The following is a 21,988-nucleotide window of genomic DNA, read 5'->3' as shown; positions in this document are numbered from 1 at the left end:
TTGATATTGTGTATATTATCGATAAACAATAGACATATATATATACATGAAATGGGAAAATGAAAAGTCTAAGACTATGAAAAGCTAAGAATATGAAAAGCTAGAAATACGAAAAGTTTTTAAATAATAAATGAGGAATTAATTATTTGGTTTAATATAACTTGAAAAAACTAGAGGTTTGAGAAATTTTAACATCAATTTATATGTCGTGTTCTAATTTTTTTAATAAAATATTATTTTAAAAAATTTATAAAAATATGTCTGACATTTGGATATTTATTATAAAATTAATTAATTTTGATTAATTTTCAAATAATTTTTTAAAGTTTATCAAATTAAAATTGGATAAAAAATCTGTATTTTAAATTAATTAAAAATAATTTAAAAGATAATTTATTTGATAAGAGTCACTAATTAATTTTAAAAATCAATAAAATTATATGTTTGCAAACATATTTTTGAGTAGAGTCTGTTTTAAGTTCGATGTTTGGTATACATGGGAAAATGTTTCGCACTACATCATCTATACCCGTTAAAAACGGTATTTACTTTATAAAGTCTTAACCTTTGAAAAATAAGTTTTATTATGTTTTATTTAACTAATTATTATTTAGGTTCTAGATATGCACATGTTTTTCTTGCATTTAAAATTGTAGAATAATATTTAAATACATGTATTTGAGATTGATGTCGACGATTGATGAGAAAAATACCTGAAGAAAATCAGTTTAATACATTAAGATCTAAAAATAAATCTCAAACAGGCCCTTATCAAAATATTTTCTTATTGAAAATACTTTGAAATTGTTTCCCATTTTTCTCAAAATTTTAGAAAATGGTTTGGGGTTCCAAAATAAAAAAAAAATGAATTTATAAAATATAAACCAAATAGGCCCTAGGACCGGTCCTTCAGTCCTAGGTGTTGTTTCCCTCGGTCCTAGGCTAAAACCCTTGGTCCCAGGTCGAGATTTCACGGTCGAGGTGCGGGAGGATCTTGGTCGGGTGTTGGAGGCTATCGGTCGGGTGTTGGAGGCTCTTAGTCGAGTGTGGGAGACTATTGGTCCTAGGTTAGGAATCCTTGACCAGGTGCGAGATTCGTCGGTTGGGGTGTGAAGATCTCTCGGTCATGGGTTAGGAATTCTTGATTGAGTGCGAGATTATAAGTTCGGGTCTAAGATTCCTCGATTAGGTGTAGGGGAGGGTTCAATTTTCTCGGTCCTAAATCGAACCCTAGTTGAGTCATCGGTCGGACGTCAAGACATCAAACTATAAGTTTGATGTTTTTACTGTGGCTTTAATACTTTGATTCGAGGGCATGGGAAGCTTCGGCCAATCCTATGGATCATTTATAACATCATCTTGATGCATCATTCGATCGGGATGATGTTCCATTCAACTCAAATAATTTTGATACAAAAAAAAATTGTTTTATAGTTTTAAGGTTTGATGAAACGTAACGAGCTTGTCAATAGCTTACTTATTCTTCATATGGTTGAATGAAATCAAAACATGAATATTGACCGTTCGTTTTAACCATACTAAAAATTTTATTTTTTAAAAAAAATTAATTTTTAATCAAACATGATTAGGATGCCTTGGAATTAGTTTGAATATGTGCTAATATCATTAGAAACATGTTTGGAAGTTTTATGGGTCACTGTTCTTAAGTAACTCAAGAATAAAAACCCGATTTCGAATATTTTTTTGGGGAAAACAGCTTAGTGCCATTTAATTAAAAAAATCAAAAGAGAGAAAATAATACAAAAGTTTAAAATCAGATCTAAACAATTTCTAGATTTGACAATAAAACAATAATTGAATTTCAGACAATAATAACAATCAATTAGCGCCTATAGTGTTTTTATATTTATTCTACTTGTAACTTTCTCAAACGAAATATCCCATATTTGGCAGAGCTTTCTATTTTTTTTTATTTTTTTTCGATTTCTCTCCAGGATTGAATGAGTGCATTTCCATCTGAAGTTATATCTCTCCAAATATCTTCAACGGTTCTACTTCTTCGACTGCGAGTTCTTGAATTTTTTTCTTTCTAGATATTATAGATTACTGCTCCAAAGTAGCATTTCAATGTTGAGTTATGGAGCCTACACTTATAATAAATTCTACACTGTTAATTAGAGTTCATTGGGTTTTCTTTTTTTGGTTTTGGGCTTGGGCCTGACCAAAGTTATTTAGGTTTATTACCTGAATGTTTACCCTATAAATATGTGATTATTAAGGGTTTACAATGAGAGAGATAGAATTCTAGAGAGATAAAGTGTGAGGCAAAAACTCTGTATTCCTTCTTCTTCTTCATAGTAAATCTGGTGGTGGCTGAAGTGGATGTAGCTCAATTTGAGTGAACCACTATAAATCTGTGTGTTCTTGTGTTCTTCTTTCTTGTATTTTTAAAGATTGTTTTCAAACAGGTCGGATTTGGGAGATACAAATCCTAACAACTGGTATCAGAGCAGCTAGGCTAGATCTGAGCATTGAAAACAATGGCAAGTGAGAATAGTATAGGACATGGGATTGGAAGATATGATGGGACAAATTATGCCTTCTGGAGAATGCAGATTGAAGATTATCTCTATGGAAAGAAGCTTCATGTTCCTTTGAGTGAGAAACCAGAGAAGATGGATGAAGCTGAATGGAAACTCCTTGATAGACAGGTTTTGGGAGTTGTCTGATTGACGCTAGCCAAGACGGTTGCTCACAATGTAGCAAAGGAGAAGACCACCATGGGTCTGATGAAAGATCTTTCTGATATGTATGAGAAACCATCTGCTAACAACAAGGTACACTTAATGAAAAGACTCTTTTACTTAAGAATGGTTGATGGTACTTCTATCACTACTCATTTGAATGAATTCAATACAATTGTGAATCAATTGCTATCTGTTGAAATTGATTTTGGGGATGAAGTTAGTGCCCTGATTTTGTTAGCATCTCTACCAAATAGTTGGGAACCTATGAGGGCAGCAAATAGTAATTCAGTTGGAAATGCTAAACTGAAATTTGTTGAAGTTAGAGATCGTATTCTTGCTGAAGAGGTTCATAAAATTGATTCTGGTGAAACATTCAAAGGTTCTACTCTTAATGTGGAAAACAGTGGAAGAGGTAATGATAGAAATTTCAACCGAGGTAAGAGCAAATCTATGTCAAGGAGCAGGAGGAGTCAGTCCAAGTCTGGGCGGACATTTGAGTGTTGGAATTGTGGTAAACAGGGTCATTTAAAGAGGAACTGCAAAGCACCGAAGAAAAATGGTGATGATAAAAATGATGCAGCCAACGTTGTTTCAGAATCTGTCACTGATGCGTTACTTCTATCTGTTGATAACCCGATAGATTCATGGGTTTTAGACTCAGGAGCGTCTTTCCATACCACTGCTCACAAAAAATTAATGGAGAATTATGTGGCTGGAAACTGTGGGAAAGTATATCTCGCAGATGGTGAGCCACTGGATATTGTTGGCATGGGGGACATCAAATTGAAGATGGCAAATGGTTCTGTTTGGAAGATTAATAAGGTGAGACACATTCCAGGTTTAATGCGCAATTTGATCTCTATTACACAACTTGATGAAGAAGGTCACAATTTCAGTTGTGGAAATGGTGCGTGGAAGGTGACTAAAGGAGCAATAGTTGTTGTTCGAGGTCACAAAACTAGAACGTTATACACGACTTCAACTTGCAGAGAATCAGTTGCTGCTGTAGTTGATGAGTTGAAGAACAGTGAGTTGTGGCATTGCAGGTTGGGCCATATGAGCGAAAAAAGGATGAAAATTCTTTTGAAGAATGGGCAGATTCCAGAACTGAAGTCTGTTGAACATCAGTTATGTGACTTTCTTAAAAACTGGGAAGGAGCTCAAGAAAGAAAGACTGGAGTTGGTACACACTGATGTGTGGGGACCTGCACCTGTTTCTTCTATTGGCGGATCATACTACTATGTGACTTTTATAGATGATTCAACAAGAAAAGGATGGGTTTACTTTATGAAGCACAAGTCTGAAGTTTTGCTATTTTCAAGAAGTGGAAGGCTTTGGTTGAAAATGAAACAAATCAGAAAGTTAAGTGTTTAAGATCCGACAACGGAGGTGAATATATCAATGCAGATTTCAAAGAGTATTGTGCTGAGAATGGGATCAGTATGGTGAAGACTGTTCCCCGAACGTCTCAAGAGAATGGAGTAGCTGAACGAATGAATCGAACATTGAACGAGCATGCTAGAAGCATGAGATTGCATGCAGGGCTGCCTAAAACCTTCTGGGCAGAAGCTATTAATACTGCTGCCTATTTGATAAATAGGGGACCCTCTGTTCCTCTTGAATTCAGAATTCCTGAAGAAGCCTGGAGCAATAAAAAGGTAAACATTTCTTATTTGAAAGTGTTTGATTGTTTATCAAATGTTCATATTAATGAATGTGATGGGAGCAAGCTTGATCCAAAGTCTAATAAATGTTTTTTCATTGGTTATGGTGATATCGAGTTTGGTTATCGTTTCTGGGATAATCAAAATCGGAAGATCACTCGTAGCAGAAATGTTATCTTCAATGAACAGGTTCTCTACAAAGATTGTGTTGGGAAGACATCAGATGGTGATTCCAAGTTGAAAGAGACTAGTATAGTCGATTTAAGAGATTTTTCAACTGAATATATACCGACTGTCGAAGAAGAACAATGTGTTGTTGAAGATGAAATTGTTGAGAACGTGGCTCCAGAGATAAATCAGCAAATACCGGTTATACAGTTGAGAAGATCGTCAAGAAATCGAAAACCAGTTGAGAGGTGGTCTCCATCTCTAAACTATATCTTGTTGACAGATAGAGGTGAACCTGAATGTTATGAGGAAGCAATACAATCTGATGAATCGATTAAGTGGGAGTCTGCTATGAAAGATGAGATGGACTCTTTGATGTTGAATCAGACTTGGGAGCTCACTGAGCTACCAAAGGGAAAGAAAGCACTTCATAACAAATGGATCTTCAAGATTAAAGAAGAACATGATAAAACCATGAGGTACAAGGCAATGTTGGTTGTGAAAGGATTTCAACAGAAAGAAGGTATTGACTACAATGAGATCTTCTCTCCAGTAGTTAAATTGATGACACTCAGAACTATTTTGAGTTTGGTTGTGAAAGAAGACCTTCATCTTCAACAAATGGATGTCAAAACTTCTTTTCTTCATGGTGATTTAGATGAAGAGATTTATATGCGACAACCAGAAGGATTTGAAATCAAAGAAAAAGATGAGCTTGTGTGTAAGCTTCAGAAGAGTCTGTATGGTTTGAAACAGGCTCCAAGGCAATGGTACAAGAAGTTCGATAGCTTTATGAAAAGTAACAATTTTTTGAGGTGTGAAGCTGATCATTGCTGATATATCAAGAGGTTTGATAAATCGTACATTATTCTTCTTCTCTACGTTGATGACATGTTGATTGCTGGAGCAAGTTTGTATGAGATTAACAAGCTCAAGAAAGAGTTGTCTGAAAAGTTTGTAATGAAGGATTTGGGTGCTGCTAAACAAATCCTTAGGATTAGAATTTTCAGGGATGAAGAAGTTCTCAAGCTTTCACAAGAAGAATATGTGAAGAAAGTTCTTAGCAGGTTCAACTTGTATGATGCAAAACCAGTTACTACCCTCTTAGCTAGTCACTTCAGACTATCTAAATATCAGTCGCCTTCAACAGAGGAGGAGAAAAATTACATGGTCATTGTTCCGTATGCCTTTGTCATTGGTTGTATTATGTATGTGATGGTTTGCACAAGACCAGACATAGCACATGCAGTGGGAGTTGTTAGCAGATTCATGAGCAACCCGGGTAGACAACATTGGGAAGCAGTAAAGTGGATACTACGATACTTAAGAGGAAGTACGGGTCTCGCTTTGTATTTTCGAAAGTCTAATATGGGTTTAGAAGGATATGTTGATGCTGACAATGGTGGTGATGTTGATAGTAGGAAGAGCACAACAGGGTACATTTATACTCTGGGAGGTACTGCAATCAGTTGGGTATCAAAATTGCAGAAGATTGTTGCTTTTTCTAGTTGTGAAGCAGAGTATGTTGCTGTGACAGAAGCTGCTAAGGAGATGATGTGGTTACAACCCTTTTTGCGAGAATTGGGTCAAGACTACGAGGGAAGTGTGTTGCGATGCTACAATCAGAGTGCCATTCATTTGGCAAAGAATCATGTTTATCATGGCAGGACGAAGCATATACAGGTTCGTTATCATTTCATCCGGTCAGCTTTAGAAAATGGAGTATTAGCTCTTGAGAAGATTCCCGGGAGTGAGAATCCAGCTGATATGTTGACGAAAGTTGTGACAAATTAGAAACTAAAGTTTTGTGCAACTTCAGTTGGTCTTCTTCGTTAAGACACCGAATGGAAAGCCACTACCGATCGAGAGATGATGAAGTTAGTCTCCAAGTGGGAGATTGTTGAGTTATGGAGCCTACACTTATAACAAATTCTACATTGTTAATTAGAGTTTATTGGGTTTTCTTTTTTTGGTTTTGGGCTTGGGCCTGACCAAAGTTATTTAGGTTTATTACCAGAATGTTTACCCTATAAATATGTGATTATTAAGGGTTTACATTGAGAGAGATAGAATTCTAGAGAGATAAAGTGTGAGGCAAAAACTCTGTATTCCTTCTTCTTCTTCATAGTAAATTTGGTGGTGGCTGAAGTGGATGTAGCTCAATTTGAGTGAACCACTATAAATCTGTGTGTTCTTGTGTTCTTCTTTCTTGTGTTTTTAAAGATTTTTTTCAAACAGGTCGGATTTGGGAGATACAAATCCTAACAACTGGTATCAGAGCAGCTAGGCTAGATCTGAGCATTGAAAACAATGGCAAGTGAGAATAGTATAGGACATGGGATTGGAAGATTTGATGGGACAAATTATGCCTTCTGGAGAATGCAGTTGATATTAGGAATGTTTATGTATTTTCAAATTCTGTCTTTTCTTGTCAACCTTTTTCCTGTATACCAGTCTAAGAATAAATTGGTGACGAGGAATAATCTTTGGAGACCATACCACATTATGTCAATCTACCTCCTGTCCTCTTGTTTTAACCATTTCACATGCCTTTCTTATAATGAACTTCTCATTGCTTTCTATTTTCCAGTATATTTCATCATTTCTTTCATTGAGTTGTTTTTGTCTCATTAGGTTTAGGATTCTATCACCTTCTAGAATACGCCTCAAAAGTGAATCACATTTACCTTCAAAGACGTCTCTAAATGAGTACTTGATGTATTCTCTTCTAACTCTGTTTCCTTGCATTTATTCTTTGAATATAATGGGAATATTATTCATCCAAGGATCATGCCAGAATAGTACCCCTCTTTCATTTCCAATTGTGGTTTTCATCATTTGAAAGACATCTTTTCTTGTTTTTAGGATCTTCTTCAACGACCATGCCATTCCGATTTTGAATATTTTCAAAATGAAATTTGGGTATTTCTGATTTAAGTTGATTGATCCAGTTTTGTTTTTATAGAAATATTAAAAATAATTTTAGGATCATTTTTCAATCAAGAAATCAGACAATCAAGTAGTACATAAAACGGGTCGAACTGAAATGTAAAAAATTTCAGTATAAACTTATAAATCAAATTACAGTATGATTGAAAGTCTACTGTGAGTTAGAAAACGCTCAATAACTCTTTTAGAAGTTTTTAAATGATTGGACACGAGCTTTATAACATTACACAAAATTTCAAAAAAAGTTTGAAGATCTTCAATGGTGGATTATGCTTGAGATTGATTGAGAGTTTGAGGGTGATTCTCTTGCCTTTGGTTTTCCCAGATGAGGTTATTTATAGCCTCACAAAATCGGTGTGGCATTGATTTAGTCAAAAGATAATCAATGATCTTTTGTTTGATCTTCGACCAATTGCCCGTATAGGCAATGATGTTACCTCGTGTAGGGGAAATGATCATCGGAATATGGTGATCATTTCACCTTTTGAACGAAGTCAAATGGTGGAGAAACAACAATGTTCTATCTTTGAAAAATTAAAGATGAAATTTGTTCTTATCATGTTCGTCGTCACAAACGTTGAGGCACCCGTCGATTGATCTGCTGATGCACAGAAGCGTCCCACTTTCGTTGTAGCGGGCTACGCGATTGGCTGTTAGGCTTTGGATGATAATCTAGTGCTCATCTAAAGGTTGTAAGGTCTGCTGTAGTGATCTTTTCTAATTTCAGCTACAACAGATTTTGACCCTTTTCTAGCTTTGAAGCTTGTTTAAAATTGTTTTTTTCAAATTTTTTTGCTTCATTTTTAACTTACAAAATAATTTTAATAAATATGACATTAAATTTATTATATATATATATATATATATATATATATATATATATATTTGAGATTAATAAATAATTTAGTTGAGATAAAATAGATACAACATTTATCCTAAATTATTTATTTTAATATTTTTTATTTTTTTAAAATTAATTTGAAATAAAATAAGTATAATATTTATTCCAATTTTTTTTCTTTATCAATACCTTAATTAATTAAGATTTAATTATTATAATAATTAATCTAATTAATTTTTTGATAATATATTTATCTTAATTTTATTTATTCAAAATAATTTATAAATTGTGTAATTGAAATTTTAGGGCTCACATGCATATTAATCAAAGATACCTACATTATAATAATACTAATATAAATTTTTTAAAGCTATCCAATATTCATTCATATAGTAATTAAGAATATTAAATAGGGATGTACATAACATAATTTAATTTTTTTAAATAATTTAAAATGAATTACAAAATAAGTTATAATTGTTAATTAATATTTATGTATAATAATATTAGTTTTAAAGGTAGGAATACACAAAAGAAATTTTTTATATAATGATATAGAATTATTATTTATTTTTTAGTAATTAAATATTGTACTTTTTTTAATTAATATACTACTCAATAAAAAGGATATAAAAATAAATTAATATTAATAAATAGAACAAAAACAATATTTTTATACTTCATCATTATGTCTAGTTCAACCAAACATAAAATTATAAAACTTATAATTTATAATTGTTAATATCTATTACAATTTATACATCCCATATATTACACACAATCGTATTAATATAAATACAATTATTTTTTTATATAAAAAAGTGTGTTATCACTATAAGTAAATCAAAAATTACATGAGATTATATATTTTCATGCACGAGTAATTTTGAGTTTTAGTTGTGTAGGCTCAATGATTTACTCGGGTTATTTGTTGTATATTTTTCTTTGGGATAACAAATTGGGAAGAATAACCATGCAATTATTAATACATAGGGTGCACACTAAATACTTTCAAATTTTTAGTCGATTTAACTTAGTTTGAGAACTTAGACTTAAAAACATGAAATGTTTTTATTTAATTTTTTATGCTTGTTTTGATAATTTATGTTATTCTTATTGTAATAGACTTTTTCATTTTTCATATAATCGTTAATTATATTATTTACTTTCTAATGCTTTTTTTAAATACAACATTCATCTCTCAAAGAATAAAAAGTGAATGAAGAGAAATACGAGAAAATAGATGGTAATTCTATTTTTTTTTTATTAATTTACAATAATAATGGTTTTCTATTATAAGGACTCATGTCTTATTGGTATAGTGTAATAGTTTATAACTTCAAATCTAGACCATTATAACTTTTTCACTCTTTTCCAAAAAAATTGTGTTCACTTATAAAATAATCACAATTATTAACTAATTATAAATATATATATATATATATATATATATATATATATATATATATATATATATATATATATATATATAATACATCTTGCATAATTTTTTTTTGAAATACCAAATAAACAACATTATGTTTATAATAAATACATTTTAATTGCAATACAATGCTTTTAGCTATATTATATTTTTGAGATAAAAAAGAAGAAAAGAAGTAGATCAAAGCCATATTGCTCCGGCTTGTTTCAGGGCAGGAATCAACTCGCCCCTCGCATGACTTGAAATTACCTGATCCACTCCTCCAAATAACCGTTCTCCAATAAAAATCAACGGAAGCTGGGCCAATTTTATATTCTTATCTTCTCCTGCAACATTGATAAGTTTCCTTAACCGATCAAGCTCATTCATTTCATCTTCTTCATCAATATCGTATGTTCCTGGACTCGCTCCAAAACTATGAAGCAAATCCAACACAAATTGAACAGTGAAACATCCACGTATTCCCACAATGGCCACCGCTTTTTGAGATATCATGTTCTTCATGGCATCATTGTCTTTAGGCATTGGTATCGTCGATTTTGACATGGTTATATGAATCAAAGATCAATTTTAAGGAGAAATATAAGAGGGACGGTTGTTTGGATGTAAAGAAGAAAAAATGAATATTAGATGGAGTTTATATAGTGATATGAGAAAAAATGGTGATGAAAAAAAAGACGTTTAGTCAATTATAATGACATTACATTATATGTAACTATTACTTTTTGATGTCACATTTCTTTCCTTTTATTATTTCTATATTAACTTTTTGTTATTAAGTAAAATATGACATGCTCTACTTTATTATTCTTAAGAAATAAAAACAATTTATATGTAGTATAATATTTAAAAAGATAGATGAAAAATTAATTTAATAGTTATATAAGTTATTTTTTTTTGTTTAAAGTAAGAAGAAAAAATATATTTTATATTATTTTTGGTTAATATATAAAGTATAATCATATTGATAAAAGATATATTTGTTATTTTAAATTAAAGGATGATATAAAATCTAATTTACTGCCCATAAAAATATGGATAATTTAAAAATAAAATTATTTTTAGAGAAAAGTAAAAATTAAACTATTAATTTTGGTTATTATAATATCATTTTATTATTATATTTTAATTTTTTTTAAACTAAGGTAAATTAGCATGACAACTGTTGGTACAACAACTGATGCATGATTCAAAGAATTATTGTATTTTATAACTAAGAACATATTTAATTTATATTTTTATTATAAAAATGAATATATTAAAATAATTTAATTATGACTACTTAATTGTATATATAATATAAATTGTATCTCAAATTAATTGTAGACCGTGAAACAAAAATTAAATGTATTTTGTTTAATATAATATAAACATATTAATTTATGAAATTATTTAAAGCTACAATAAATAAATAAAAAATGTAAAGCTTACAAATCATAATTTAAAAATAATCGTAGCTCAATTTAATATTTTGGTTCAATCATTTTACCCTATAATCCATAAAAAAAAAAATAAGTTCTTAATCTACCTATTCAAGTTGTTCAAGTAATTTATATTATCAAACTATTAAGTTAAAAAAATGATTAAGCCGTTTATAAATTTATTTTTCTTTTGTAGAATAAAATAAACACACGTGAAATATGTCTAATGCCTATATCTCAAATACAAGAGAACTGTGTTAACTAATTTCTGAGAAGTCAACTTCATGTACTACTGAATCCGGGTATATCTAATCACTGTCCGATTAAATTGTTCTGAGAAAATGAAGAAAAGTTCAAAAGGCCCTTTAAAATTTTCAATTTCTGAATGGAAAATGACAAATTCAAGGGTATTCTCGAAAGTGTATGGTCTACAGATGTCAGGGGATCCAACATGTATAGGGTTTCTGAGAAGCTTAAACTTCTAAAGAATCATCTTCAAAACTTTGACAAGAAGAAGTTTAGTAATATCTCCAATAGAGTTTTGGCTTCTAGAGAAGAACTGGAAGAAGTTCAGAAAATGTTATTAAGGGATGATAATAATGAACAACTCAATGAAACAGAAAGGGATGCGCTTGAAAATTCCAGGAAGTTGAGTCTTATTGAAGAGAATTTTATTAGACAAAAATCAAGACAGAGCTGGCTCTCGTTGGGTGACAAAAACACAACTTTCTTCTACAGAAAATGGAAGGCTAGAAACATGAGAAACAATGTATATAGTCTAAAGAATGATGATGGTGAATATGTTCAGAGTCAAAAGGGTGTACAAGATTTGGCTATCGATTTCTATAAGCAGCTTATGGGTACAAGAAAGCAGCATCAAAGTCACCTGAATACCTTGTATCAGATTATTGATAGGAAAATTTCTGCAGAAGATAGTCGCGAGTTGATAAGGGTGGTCACGAGGGTTGATGTTAAAGAAGCTCTGTTTAGTATTGATGAGAATAAAAGCCCGGGTCCTGATGGGTTTAATGCATAGTTCTTCAAAGACAACTGGTCGGTTGTGGGTAAAGACGTTACTGATGGGATTCTGGAGTTTTTCAAGAACAGGAAGATGTTAAAGCAATGGAATATAGTGGTCTTAACCTTGATCCCCAAAACTGCGGTACCCGAGAAAGTACAAGATTTCAAACCAATTTCCTGCTACAATGTGATTTATAAAATAATTTCAAAAATCATTTCTAAATGATTTAAAAATGTCATAGGAAAAATTATAAATCTTAACCAATCTGCATTCATCCCCGGTAGGACAATCTCTCATAATATTCTTCTCATGTAGAGAGCATTTTAAAAGGCTACGGGAATAAGAAAATATCCCCGAGAGTGGCTTTCAAAATATATATCAAGAAAGCTTTCGACTCTGTTAGATGGGAAGTCATTCGAGACTTTCTAGTTGTTTATTCTTTTCCTATGATTTTTATTGATTGGATTATGCAGTGCGTTTCATCATCCTACTTTGTTGTTAGTGTCAATGGAGTCCACGAAGACTATTTCAAGGGTGAAAACGGGGTAAGGCAAGGGGACCCCATCTCTTCTTACCTTTTCGTAGCTATCATGGCGATCTTTGAGAGCATCTTCGCGATGTTCCGAAAGAATCGTCCATACATCTTTCACCCATTCTGTGAGGTAGAGGAGGTAAACCATTTATGCTTTGCTGACGATTTGTTCATTCTAGTGCACGCAGACATTGATTCCATTAAAACTATTAGAGATGCACTAATGTTCTTTTCTGAGGTTACATGTTTAACTATTAATGAAAGCAAAAGTATGGAGGCGTAAATGACGAAACGAAGCAGGACATCTTCAACATCATGGGAATCAAGGAAGGCAGTTTTCCCGTAAGGTACTTAGGGATTCCGTTAACCGCGAAACAGTTCGAGATCTCACACTGCAAGTCGTTGATTGAAAAGGTAAAAAACACGATATCTAGCTGGGCAGCGAAAAAACTTTCTTATGTAGGGAGGATCGAACTTATCAAAATAGTGGTCATGGGCATAGTCGACTATTGGGCGCAATAAATGGTCATTCCGAAGAAGGTAATGAAGGAGCTTCATACACTGATGAGGAACTTTATCTGGGGCAGTAGCGGAAGAGGAGGAAAAAAAGTCAAATGGACCGCTCTTTGTAAACCGAAGGACGAGGGAGGCACCGGCTTGAAGAACTATATTGAGTGAAACAAGGCTCTCACCTTCAAGCATCTGTGGGCTTTAGAGCGCAATCAGGAGTCACTATGGATCAAATGGGTGCATACGAGATTTATGAAATACGAAACCAGCATCTGGACCTGCAAAATTCATGAAGGTATGAGCTGGTCTCTAAAAAAGATTCTTAAACTAAGAAGCGATATTGCAGATCTTTATGACATCCGGCTAGGGGACGGGAAAAGCACTTTATTCTGGAACGACCCCTAGTTCGAAAACCAGCTTATCATCCACAAGGAGGAGTTTCAAAATATCCGCATCAGAAGGGACTGCACATACGCGAAAATCAGAGACATTAAAGACGGAAATTGGGACTCACTCCTGAGAAGAAATCTAGAAGGACAGAGGATACTTGATCATATAAGTAACATACAACTACACGATAGACCGGATATTCATGAATAGAAAGTTGAGGACAATGGGAAGCTGGTATCGAAGAAAATATGGGAGGTAACCCGGGAAAAAGCACAGAAAGTAGAATGGGCTCCTCTTGTATGGTCAACGAAGATTATCCCTAGACACCAGTTCATCCTATGGCTCGCCTTATGGGAAAGACTCAACACTCGTGATCGTATCAACAAGTATATGAGCATCCCGGACACGAACTGTCTTCTATGTAGAGAAAATGAAGAAACCATATATCACCTATTCAGGAGCTGCTGTATTGCTTCAGAGCTTTGGGACAGATTCTATAAAAGCCTAGAGCTGATCAGTTTCCCGAGAGAATGGAATGAAATCAAAGATGCAGCACAACTCATAGCCAAGGGAAATAGATTTGCAACAAGCATGTTCAAGTGCGAATTTGGAGTAGTGGTGTATAACATTTGGCAAGAACGGAATGCAAAGGTATATGACAGAACCCGCAGGAGCATTGAAGAGTTATAGAAAGATATTATATCGGATTGCAGCGCCCTCGCGAGAACATGGACAAGAATTTCAAGCACAGAGCAGAACTGAAATATCTGTAGGAACTGGAATTTACCGTTTTTTAAACTCACTAGAATTGAAAGCATTGTAATCAGATAATTCATTTACGTTTTAAGCTTTTTAGCTTTTACTCAGAATGTCACGACTTCAAAATCATTCTAGGCCTGTCTAGAATTATCTCTTAACTCGTGGGTTTTTTTTTTCATTTTTGAGAATTTTTAATGAAATGACGCTAATTCGTTTTTCCCAAAAAAAAAATATTTAAAAATAGAGATGAAATATTAATTTAATAATTGTATAAGTTATTTTTGTTTGGTTTAAGTAAGAATAAGAAAATATATTTTATATTATTTTTGGTTAATATATAAAGTATAATCATATAGATAAAAGATATATTTGTTATTTTAAATTAAAGGATGATATAAAACCTAATTTATTGCTTTTTATGGATTAATTAAAAATAAAATTACTGATGCATAATTCAAAGAATTATTGTATTTTATAACTAAGAACATATTTAATTTATATTTTTATAATCAAAATGAATATATTAAAATAATTTAATTATGACTACTTAATTGTATATATAATATAAATTGTATCTCAAATTAATTGTAGACCGTGAAACATAAATTAAATCTATTTTGTTTAATATAATATAAACATATTAATTTATGAAAGTATTTAAAGCTACAATAAATAAATAAATAAATAATGTTAAGCTTACAAATCATAATTTAAAAATAATCATAGCTCAATTTAATATTTTGGTTCAATCATTTTACCCTATAATCAATAAAAAAAATAAGTTCTTAATCTGCCTTTTCAAGTTGTTCAAATAATATATATAATCAAACTATCAAGTTAAAATATTGATTAAGCCGTTTATAAATCTATTTTTCTTTTGTAGAATAAAATAAACACAACTTTAAAATATATCATTTATAGTGAAATATATCTAGTGCCTATATCTCAAATACAAGAGAATATTTAAATAAAAAATTTAGTTTTTTTGTCGGTTTCAATCAATATTCAAATTCTGCTACTCAAAATAAATTCAAATATAATTTATTTTCATTACATATATTTGGTTCCCAATCTATTATAAAAGTTATCTCGACGTCAATATTCATGGAAAAGTGGAGTAATCAATTCCTCAATTCCATTTATTCCCTCAAAATTTTTGTTGTCAGGTGTACAATTTGTATACTTTTCATGAAAATAAATATACAAATCTCTGCACTTTTTTTTATTATAAAATCAAATAAGTAGTGGATTCAAGGTTTGTAGAAATACTCTCCCATGAAAATGGGATAAATATTTTATAATCAATTATAAGCTATATGATATACATATTAGAACTCACATTTCCTAGTTGTAATATTTTTATAGCACACAAGTATTGTTTTTATTTTGATTCTGAATGATATCATGTCTACTAATAAAGGAATCATTTCTTTTTTTCATGTTCAAATATCAATTTATGAATAATGTTAACATCTTAGGTTAACATTCTAGTTTTCATGTCTCAACCTTGAAGTTGTGACTCCTCTTGCAGTCCACCTTTCAGATCTTGTCTAGGGCGAGTCAATGGGATAGAGCTTTCCGTGGCAGCCCAATCTTTAAATATATAATAATAAGTTTTCATCTAAGAAAATAAATATACTATTTCGGTTCAAAATTAAATAAACTCATTCAAATCTAATTATATATTGATCGGATTCAAAACTAAGACTAAAATTCTATTTTTGGAAAACAAATCCAAATATAAACTTTTGTAGTAGGTTGTATATGTTAAGTACCCTATCATGATTAGAAGGGAATATTCAAATATAAAATTTAATATTTGTTTTGTCGGATTCGAAATCTAAATTTTATAAAATAAATTCAAATGTAAACTTTTATCTCTGACATATATATATTCAGTCTTCAGGTAAAAATTATGAAAAATTGAATATTTCAAATGTACGAGAGAGTGAGTACTCAATGTCTTTTATTATCGTCGTTGACCCTAACTAGTGACGTTTCCAAATCATTAAGTAAGTTGAGGTAACACTACTTGTAAAAGATGAACTATCCATAAATTAAGTAACGGAATTGGAGAATTCCATTTGAATTCTATTTAATTTATGTAAAAAATAATATTCATCAAATTATGTTAATTCTATTTTGTAAATAAATAGTTACTCAAACTAATATTTTTTTTAAAATAAAATCATTGTTTCTAAAAACAACAAAAAAATACATCTAGTCTCAACTTGAAAATTAACATGTTTAGTTATGTCTTTGCTCAATAGGTGATCATTTATGCCAAAACAAAAAACTACTTATACTTGTTATTATTTATTTTTTTAAATATAAAATATAATATTATTATATAATAATAAATACATTTTAACATTAGGTATAATATTGTTTTATATTAATAATATTTAATCTAATTAAATAAAAGGATGAGAATGCAATATTTGTTTATTATATCATATATTAAACACACAAAATAAATAAATAGAGCTTACGAAAAAATCATGGATACTTTTGATTTTGTTCGATTGGCTTGGATGGTTGGTTTTTTAGGATTCAATTTGGTTAGTTGTTTCTTAGCTTTAATAGATTCTTGATTTTGTTGGCTTTTTTTTTTTAACATGTTTGCTGATTATATTTAATTTGCTTGTTCGTATGAGGGAATGATAATATACCTAAAACAAATGTTGCTCTAACTTTGTTCTATTTAAAAAGTTTTAAATCTCATAGAGTAATTTTCATAATCAATCAAATTACAATTCTTTTGGTGGCTCCTAAATTTTAAGTTTTTTTTCTTCTTTTTCTTGTTTTCTTTTAGCTAGCTAGTTTCTCTCAAATTGGTATCAAATGTTATAAGTTATAGGGTTAGATTAGAAAGACTAATTCTAAGAGCTTGTTTGAGGAAAGGTTTTTTTTGTTTTTACATGGTTTTATCCTAAAACCCCTTAGTAAGAATTATAAAAAAAAAATGATTTTAAAATTTAAAGACTAATTTACCCTTTAATTTTAGATAATATAGTTTAGGTGAGAGAATAATGGTTTAGAGAGAAGATAAAATTAGAGGATAGTTTTAATATTAAAATAATAAAATTATTTGATTTAATGATTAATAAGATATTTAAATTTTAAAATAAAAATTGAGTTTTATCTTAAATTTTTTTAATCAAACTAGCTCTAAGATAAGATGTAATAGTAAAACTTTAACCGATGAAAAATAATTTTTAATATGTCTATGGCCCACAAAAAAGTAACTACTACCATTTTAAGAAAAAGTAATATATTTTATTACAAGAAAGCCTGAAAAATGAAGTAAGAGATGTATGTTATGACAATTGTAAAAAAACATGTATATTTCGTCAGTCAACGAACAAAATAAAAAAATTAGTAATATTTGAGGTCCTAATTAAAAAAAACCAAAAAAAAAAAACAAATATAATAAAGATTTTTAAACTTACAATTTGCATTAAGCTGATAATTATAATGGGAAGAATAATTAAGCATGTTAATATACAAGATGCACAATAAATACAATCAACTTCAAGTAGATTTAATTGTCATTGATAATCTTGACTTCAAACTTGAGATGTTTTTATTCAACTTTGTAATGTTTTACCTTTGTCTTTGTAATTGAGATTTTTCATTAGTGATATAGTTTTAATTAAATTAAAAATAATTTTATGCGATACACATATATAAAAATATAAACAAAATAATTTAATAAAATCAATTTATAAAATCAAATATATCAATGTTTAAAATTCTTAATAAATCATGATAATATATTAAAATAAAAATAAAACATTCTAATTCTAATTTTATTCCCTCTATTAAACAATTCATTTTCTCACATATTTTTTCCAATAAACTTCTCATCTCGGAACCTTACACTTTCACTTTGGTCAAATATAAAATTTCAAACATTACATATCTTTATTTTTTACCCTCACTTTAGTCCATCAATGCTCGATCGACTTCTCATGCATCTCGTGATCTTAAAACACTCAAATTGATCAACCATCTTATTCCACATTTATCTACCAATTCAAATCGGACTTCTAATCTCGTGACTTTAACATTCATTTCGGTCAAACAACTATTCTTCTCACATATTTTAACCACCAATAGCAATTTTTTTCACAATCAACCTCTATCTCTTTACCTTACTTTCACTTCGACTAATCAAAAATAATCTCATTTCATATTTATCCACCAATCACAATCAACCTTTATTCTCTCGAAACATTATTTTCATTTTATCAAACAACTCATCTCCTCACATATTTTATAATATACAACCCGACATTCTCAATTGAATATTACCTCAAGTCACTTGCGGAGAGCGTCACTTGTTAGGGTGAATGATGATGATAAATAAGACTTCGTGGCGGCGCTGACACTGCATAATCACTTTGTCGCATTTGCATATTTAGATTTTTCGACAAAATAAAATAGTAAATTTATGTTAATTAATATTTATGTATAATAATATTAGTTTTAAAGGTAGAATACACACACACAAAAGGAAATCTTTTATATAATGATATAGAATTATTATTTATTTTTTAGTAATTAAATATTGTACTTTTTTTAATTAATATACTGCTCAATAAAAAAATATAGAAATATATTAATATTAATAAGAAGAACAAAAACAATATATTTATACTTCATCATTACGTCTAGTTCAACCAAACATAAAATTATAAAACTTATAATTTATAATTGTTAATATCCATTACAATTTATACCTACCATATATTACACACAATCGTATTAATATAAATACAATTATTTTTTATATAAAAAAGTTTGTTATCACTATAAATAAACCAAAAATTATATGAGATTATATATTTTCATGCATAGGTAAGTTTTGAGTTTTAATTGTGTAGCTCAATGATTTACTCAGGTTATTTGTTGTATATTTTTTCTTGGGATAACAAATTTGGAAGAATAACCATGCAATTATTAATACACATGGTGCACATTAAATACTTTCAAATTTTGAGTCGATTTAACTTAGTTTGAGAACTTAGACTTAAAAACATGAAATGTTTTTATTTAATTGTTTATGCTTGTTTTGATAATTTATGTTATTGTAATAGATTTTTTTATTTTTCATATAATTTTGAATGATTTTTTTTAATACAACCTTCATCTTGAATAAAAAGTGAATGAAGAGAATTACAAGAAAATAGAAGGTAATTCTATTTTTTTTTATTAATTTATAATAATAATGTTTTTCTATTATGGGGACTCATGTCTTATTGGTATAGTGTAATATTTCATAACTTCAAATCTAGACCATTATAACTTTGTTCACTCTTTTCCAAAAAATTTGTGGTTCACTTATAAAATAATCACAATTATTAACTAATTATATATATATATATATATATATATATATATATATATATATATATATATATATATAATACATCTTTCATAATTTTTTTTTTTGAAATGCCAAATAAAGAACATTATGTTTATAATAAATACATTTTAATTGAAAATACAATGCTTTAAGCTATATTATATTTTTTTAGATAAAAAAGAAGAAAAGAAGTTGATCAGAGCCATATTGCTCCGGCTTGTTTCAGGGCTGGAATCAACTCGCCCCTGGCATGACTTGAAATTACCTTATCCACTCCTCCAAATAACCGTTCTCCAATAAAAATCAACGGAAGCTGGGCCAATTTTATATTCTTATCTTCTCCTGCAACATTGATAAGTTTCCTTAACCGATCAAGCTCATTCATTTTGTCTTCTTCATCAATATCGTATGTTGCTGGACTCGCTCCAAAACTATGAAGCAAATCCAACACAAATTGAACAGTGAAACATCCACGTATTCCCACAATGGCCACCGCTTTTTGAGATATCATGTTCTTCATGGCATCATTGTCTTTAGGCATTGGTATCGTCGAATTTGACATGGTTATATGATTCAAAGATCAATTTTAAGGAGAGATATAAGAGGTACGGTTGTTTGGATGTAATGAAGAAAAAATGAACATTAGATGGAGTTTATATAGTGATATGAGAGAAAATGGCGATGAAAAAAAAGACGTTTAGTCAATTATAATGACATTACATTATAAGTAACTATTATTTTTTGATGTCATATTTCTTTCCTTTTATTATTTCTATATTCATTTTTTGTTATTAAGTAAAATATGACATGTTCTACTTTATCATTTTAAAGAAATAAAAACAATTTATATGTAGTATAATATTTAAAAAGAGAGATGGAATATTAGTTTAATAATTGTATAAGTTATTTTTGTTTGGTTTAAAGTAAGAAGAGGAAAATTTATTTTATATTATTTTTGGTTAATATATAAAGTATAATCATATAGATAAAAGATATATTTGTCATTTTAAATTAAAGGATGATATAAAACCTAATTTATTGCGCATAAAAATATGGATTAATTAAAAATAAAATTATTTTTTAGAGAAAAGTTAAAAATTAAACTATTAATTTTGGTTATTATAATATCATTTTATTATTATATTTTAATTTTTTTAAAACTAAGCTAAATTAGCATGACAGCTGTTGGTACAACAACTATGCATGATTCAAAGAATTATTGTATTTTATAACTAAGAACATATTTAATTTATATTTTTATTATAAAAATGAATATATGAAAATAATTTAATTATGACTACTTAATTGTATATATAATATAAATTGTATCTAAAATTAATAGTAGACCGTGAAACATAAATTAAATCTATTTTGTTTAATATAATATAAACATATTAATTTATTAAAGTATTTAAAGCCACAATAAATAAATAAAAAATGTTAAGCTTATAAATCATAATTTAAAAATAATCATTGCTCAATTTAATATTTTGGTTCAATCATTTTACCCTATAATCAATAAAAAAAAAAAGTTCTTAATCTACCTTTTCAAGTTGTTCAAATAATATATATAATCAAACTATCAAGTTAAAATATTGATTAAGCCGTTTATAAATCTATTTTTCTTTTATAGAATAAAATAAACACAACTTTAAAATATATCAATTATAGCGAAATATGTCTAGTGCCTATATCTAAAATACAAGAGAATATTTAAATAAAAAATTAAGTTTTTTTTGTCGGTTTCAATTAATATTCAAATTCTGCTACTCAAAATAAATTCAAATATAATTTATTTTCATTACATATATTTAGTTCCCAATCTATTATAAAAGTTATCTCGATGTCAATATTCATGGAAAAGTGGAGTAATCAATTCCTCAATTCCATTTATTCCCTCAAAATTTTTGTTGTCAGGTGTACAATTTGTATACTTTTCATGAAAATAAATATACAAATCTCTGCACTTTTTTTTTATTACAAAATCAAATAAGTAGTGGATTCAAGGTTTGTAGAAATACTCTCCCATGAATGGGATGAATATTTTATAATCAATTATAAGCTATATGATATACATATTAAAACTCACATTTCCTAGTTGTAATATTTTTATAGCACACAAGTATTGTTTTTATTTTGATTTTGAATGATCTCATGTCTACTAATAAAGGAATCATTTCTTTTTTCATGTTCAAATATCAATTTATGA

At 29.3% G+C, this 21,988-nt stretch overlaps 2 protein-coding genes across 2 annotated transcripts; both read right to left on the bottom strand.

The window, feature by feature from the left end:
- Positions 1-9,955: 9,955 nt before the first annotated feature.
- On the bottom strand, positions 9,956-10,321 carry LOC124946259 (glutaredoxin-C9-like). Its single transcript, XM_047486824.1, has one exon. The coding sequence runs from the start codon at positions 10,319-10,321 to the stop codon at positions 9,956-9,958; it is 366 nt and encodes a 121-aa protein (XP_047342780.1).
- A 9,654-nt stretch (positions 10,322-19,975) lies between these two features.
- LOC124946258 (glutaredoxin-C9-like) lies at positions 19,976-20,341 on the bottom strand. The gene has a single exon (XM_047486822.1). It carries the CDS (start codon positions 20,339-20,341, stop codon positions 19,976-19,978), a length of 366 nt encoding a protein of 121 aa, XP_047342778.1.
- Between the last annotated feature and the right edge of the window lie 1,647 nt (positions 20,342-21,988).

Source organism: Impatiens glandulifera, chromosome 7 (genome assembly GCF_907164915.1).
Source record: "Impatiens glandulifera chromosome 7, dImpGla2.1, whole genome shotgun sequence".
In the NCBI taxonomy this organism is placed as follows: domain Eukaryota; kingdom Viridiplantae; phylum Streptophyta; class Magnoliopsida; order Ericales; family Balsaminaceae; genus Impatiens; species Impatiens glandulifera.
This window is presented reverse-complemented; position numbering and strand designations above follow the sequence as displayed.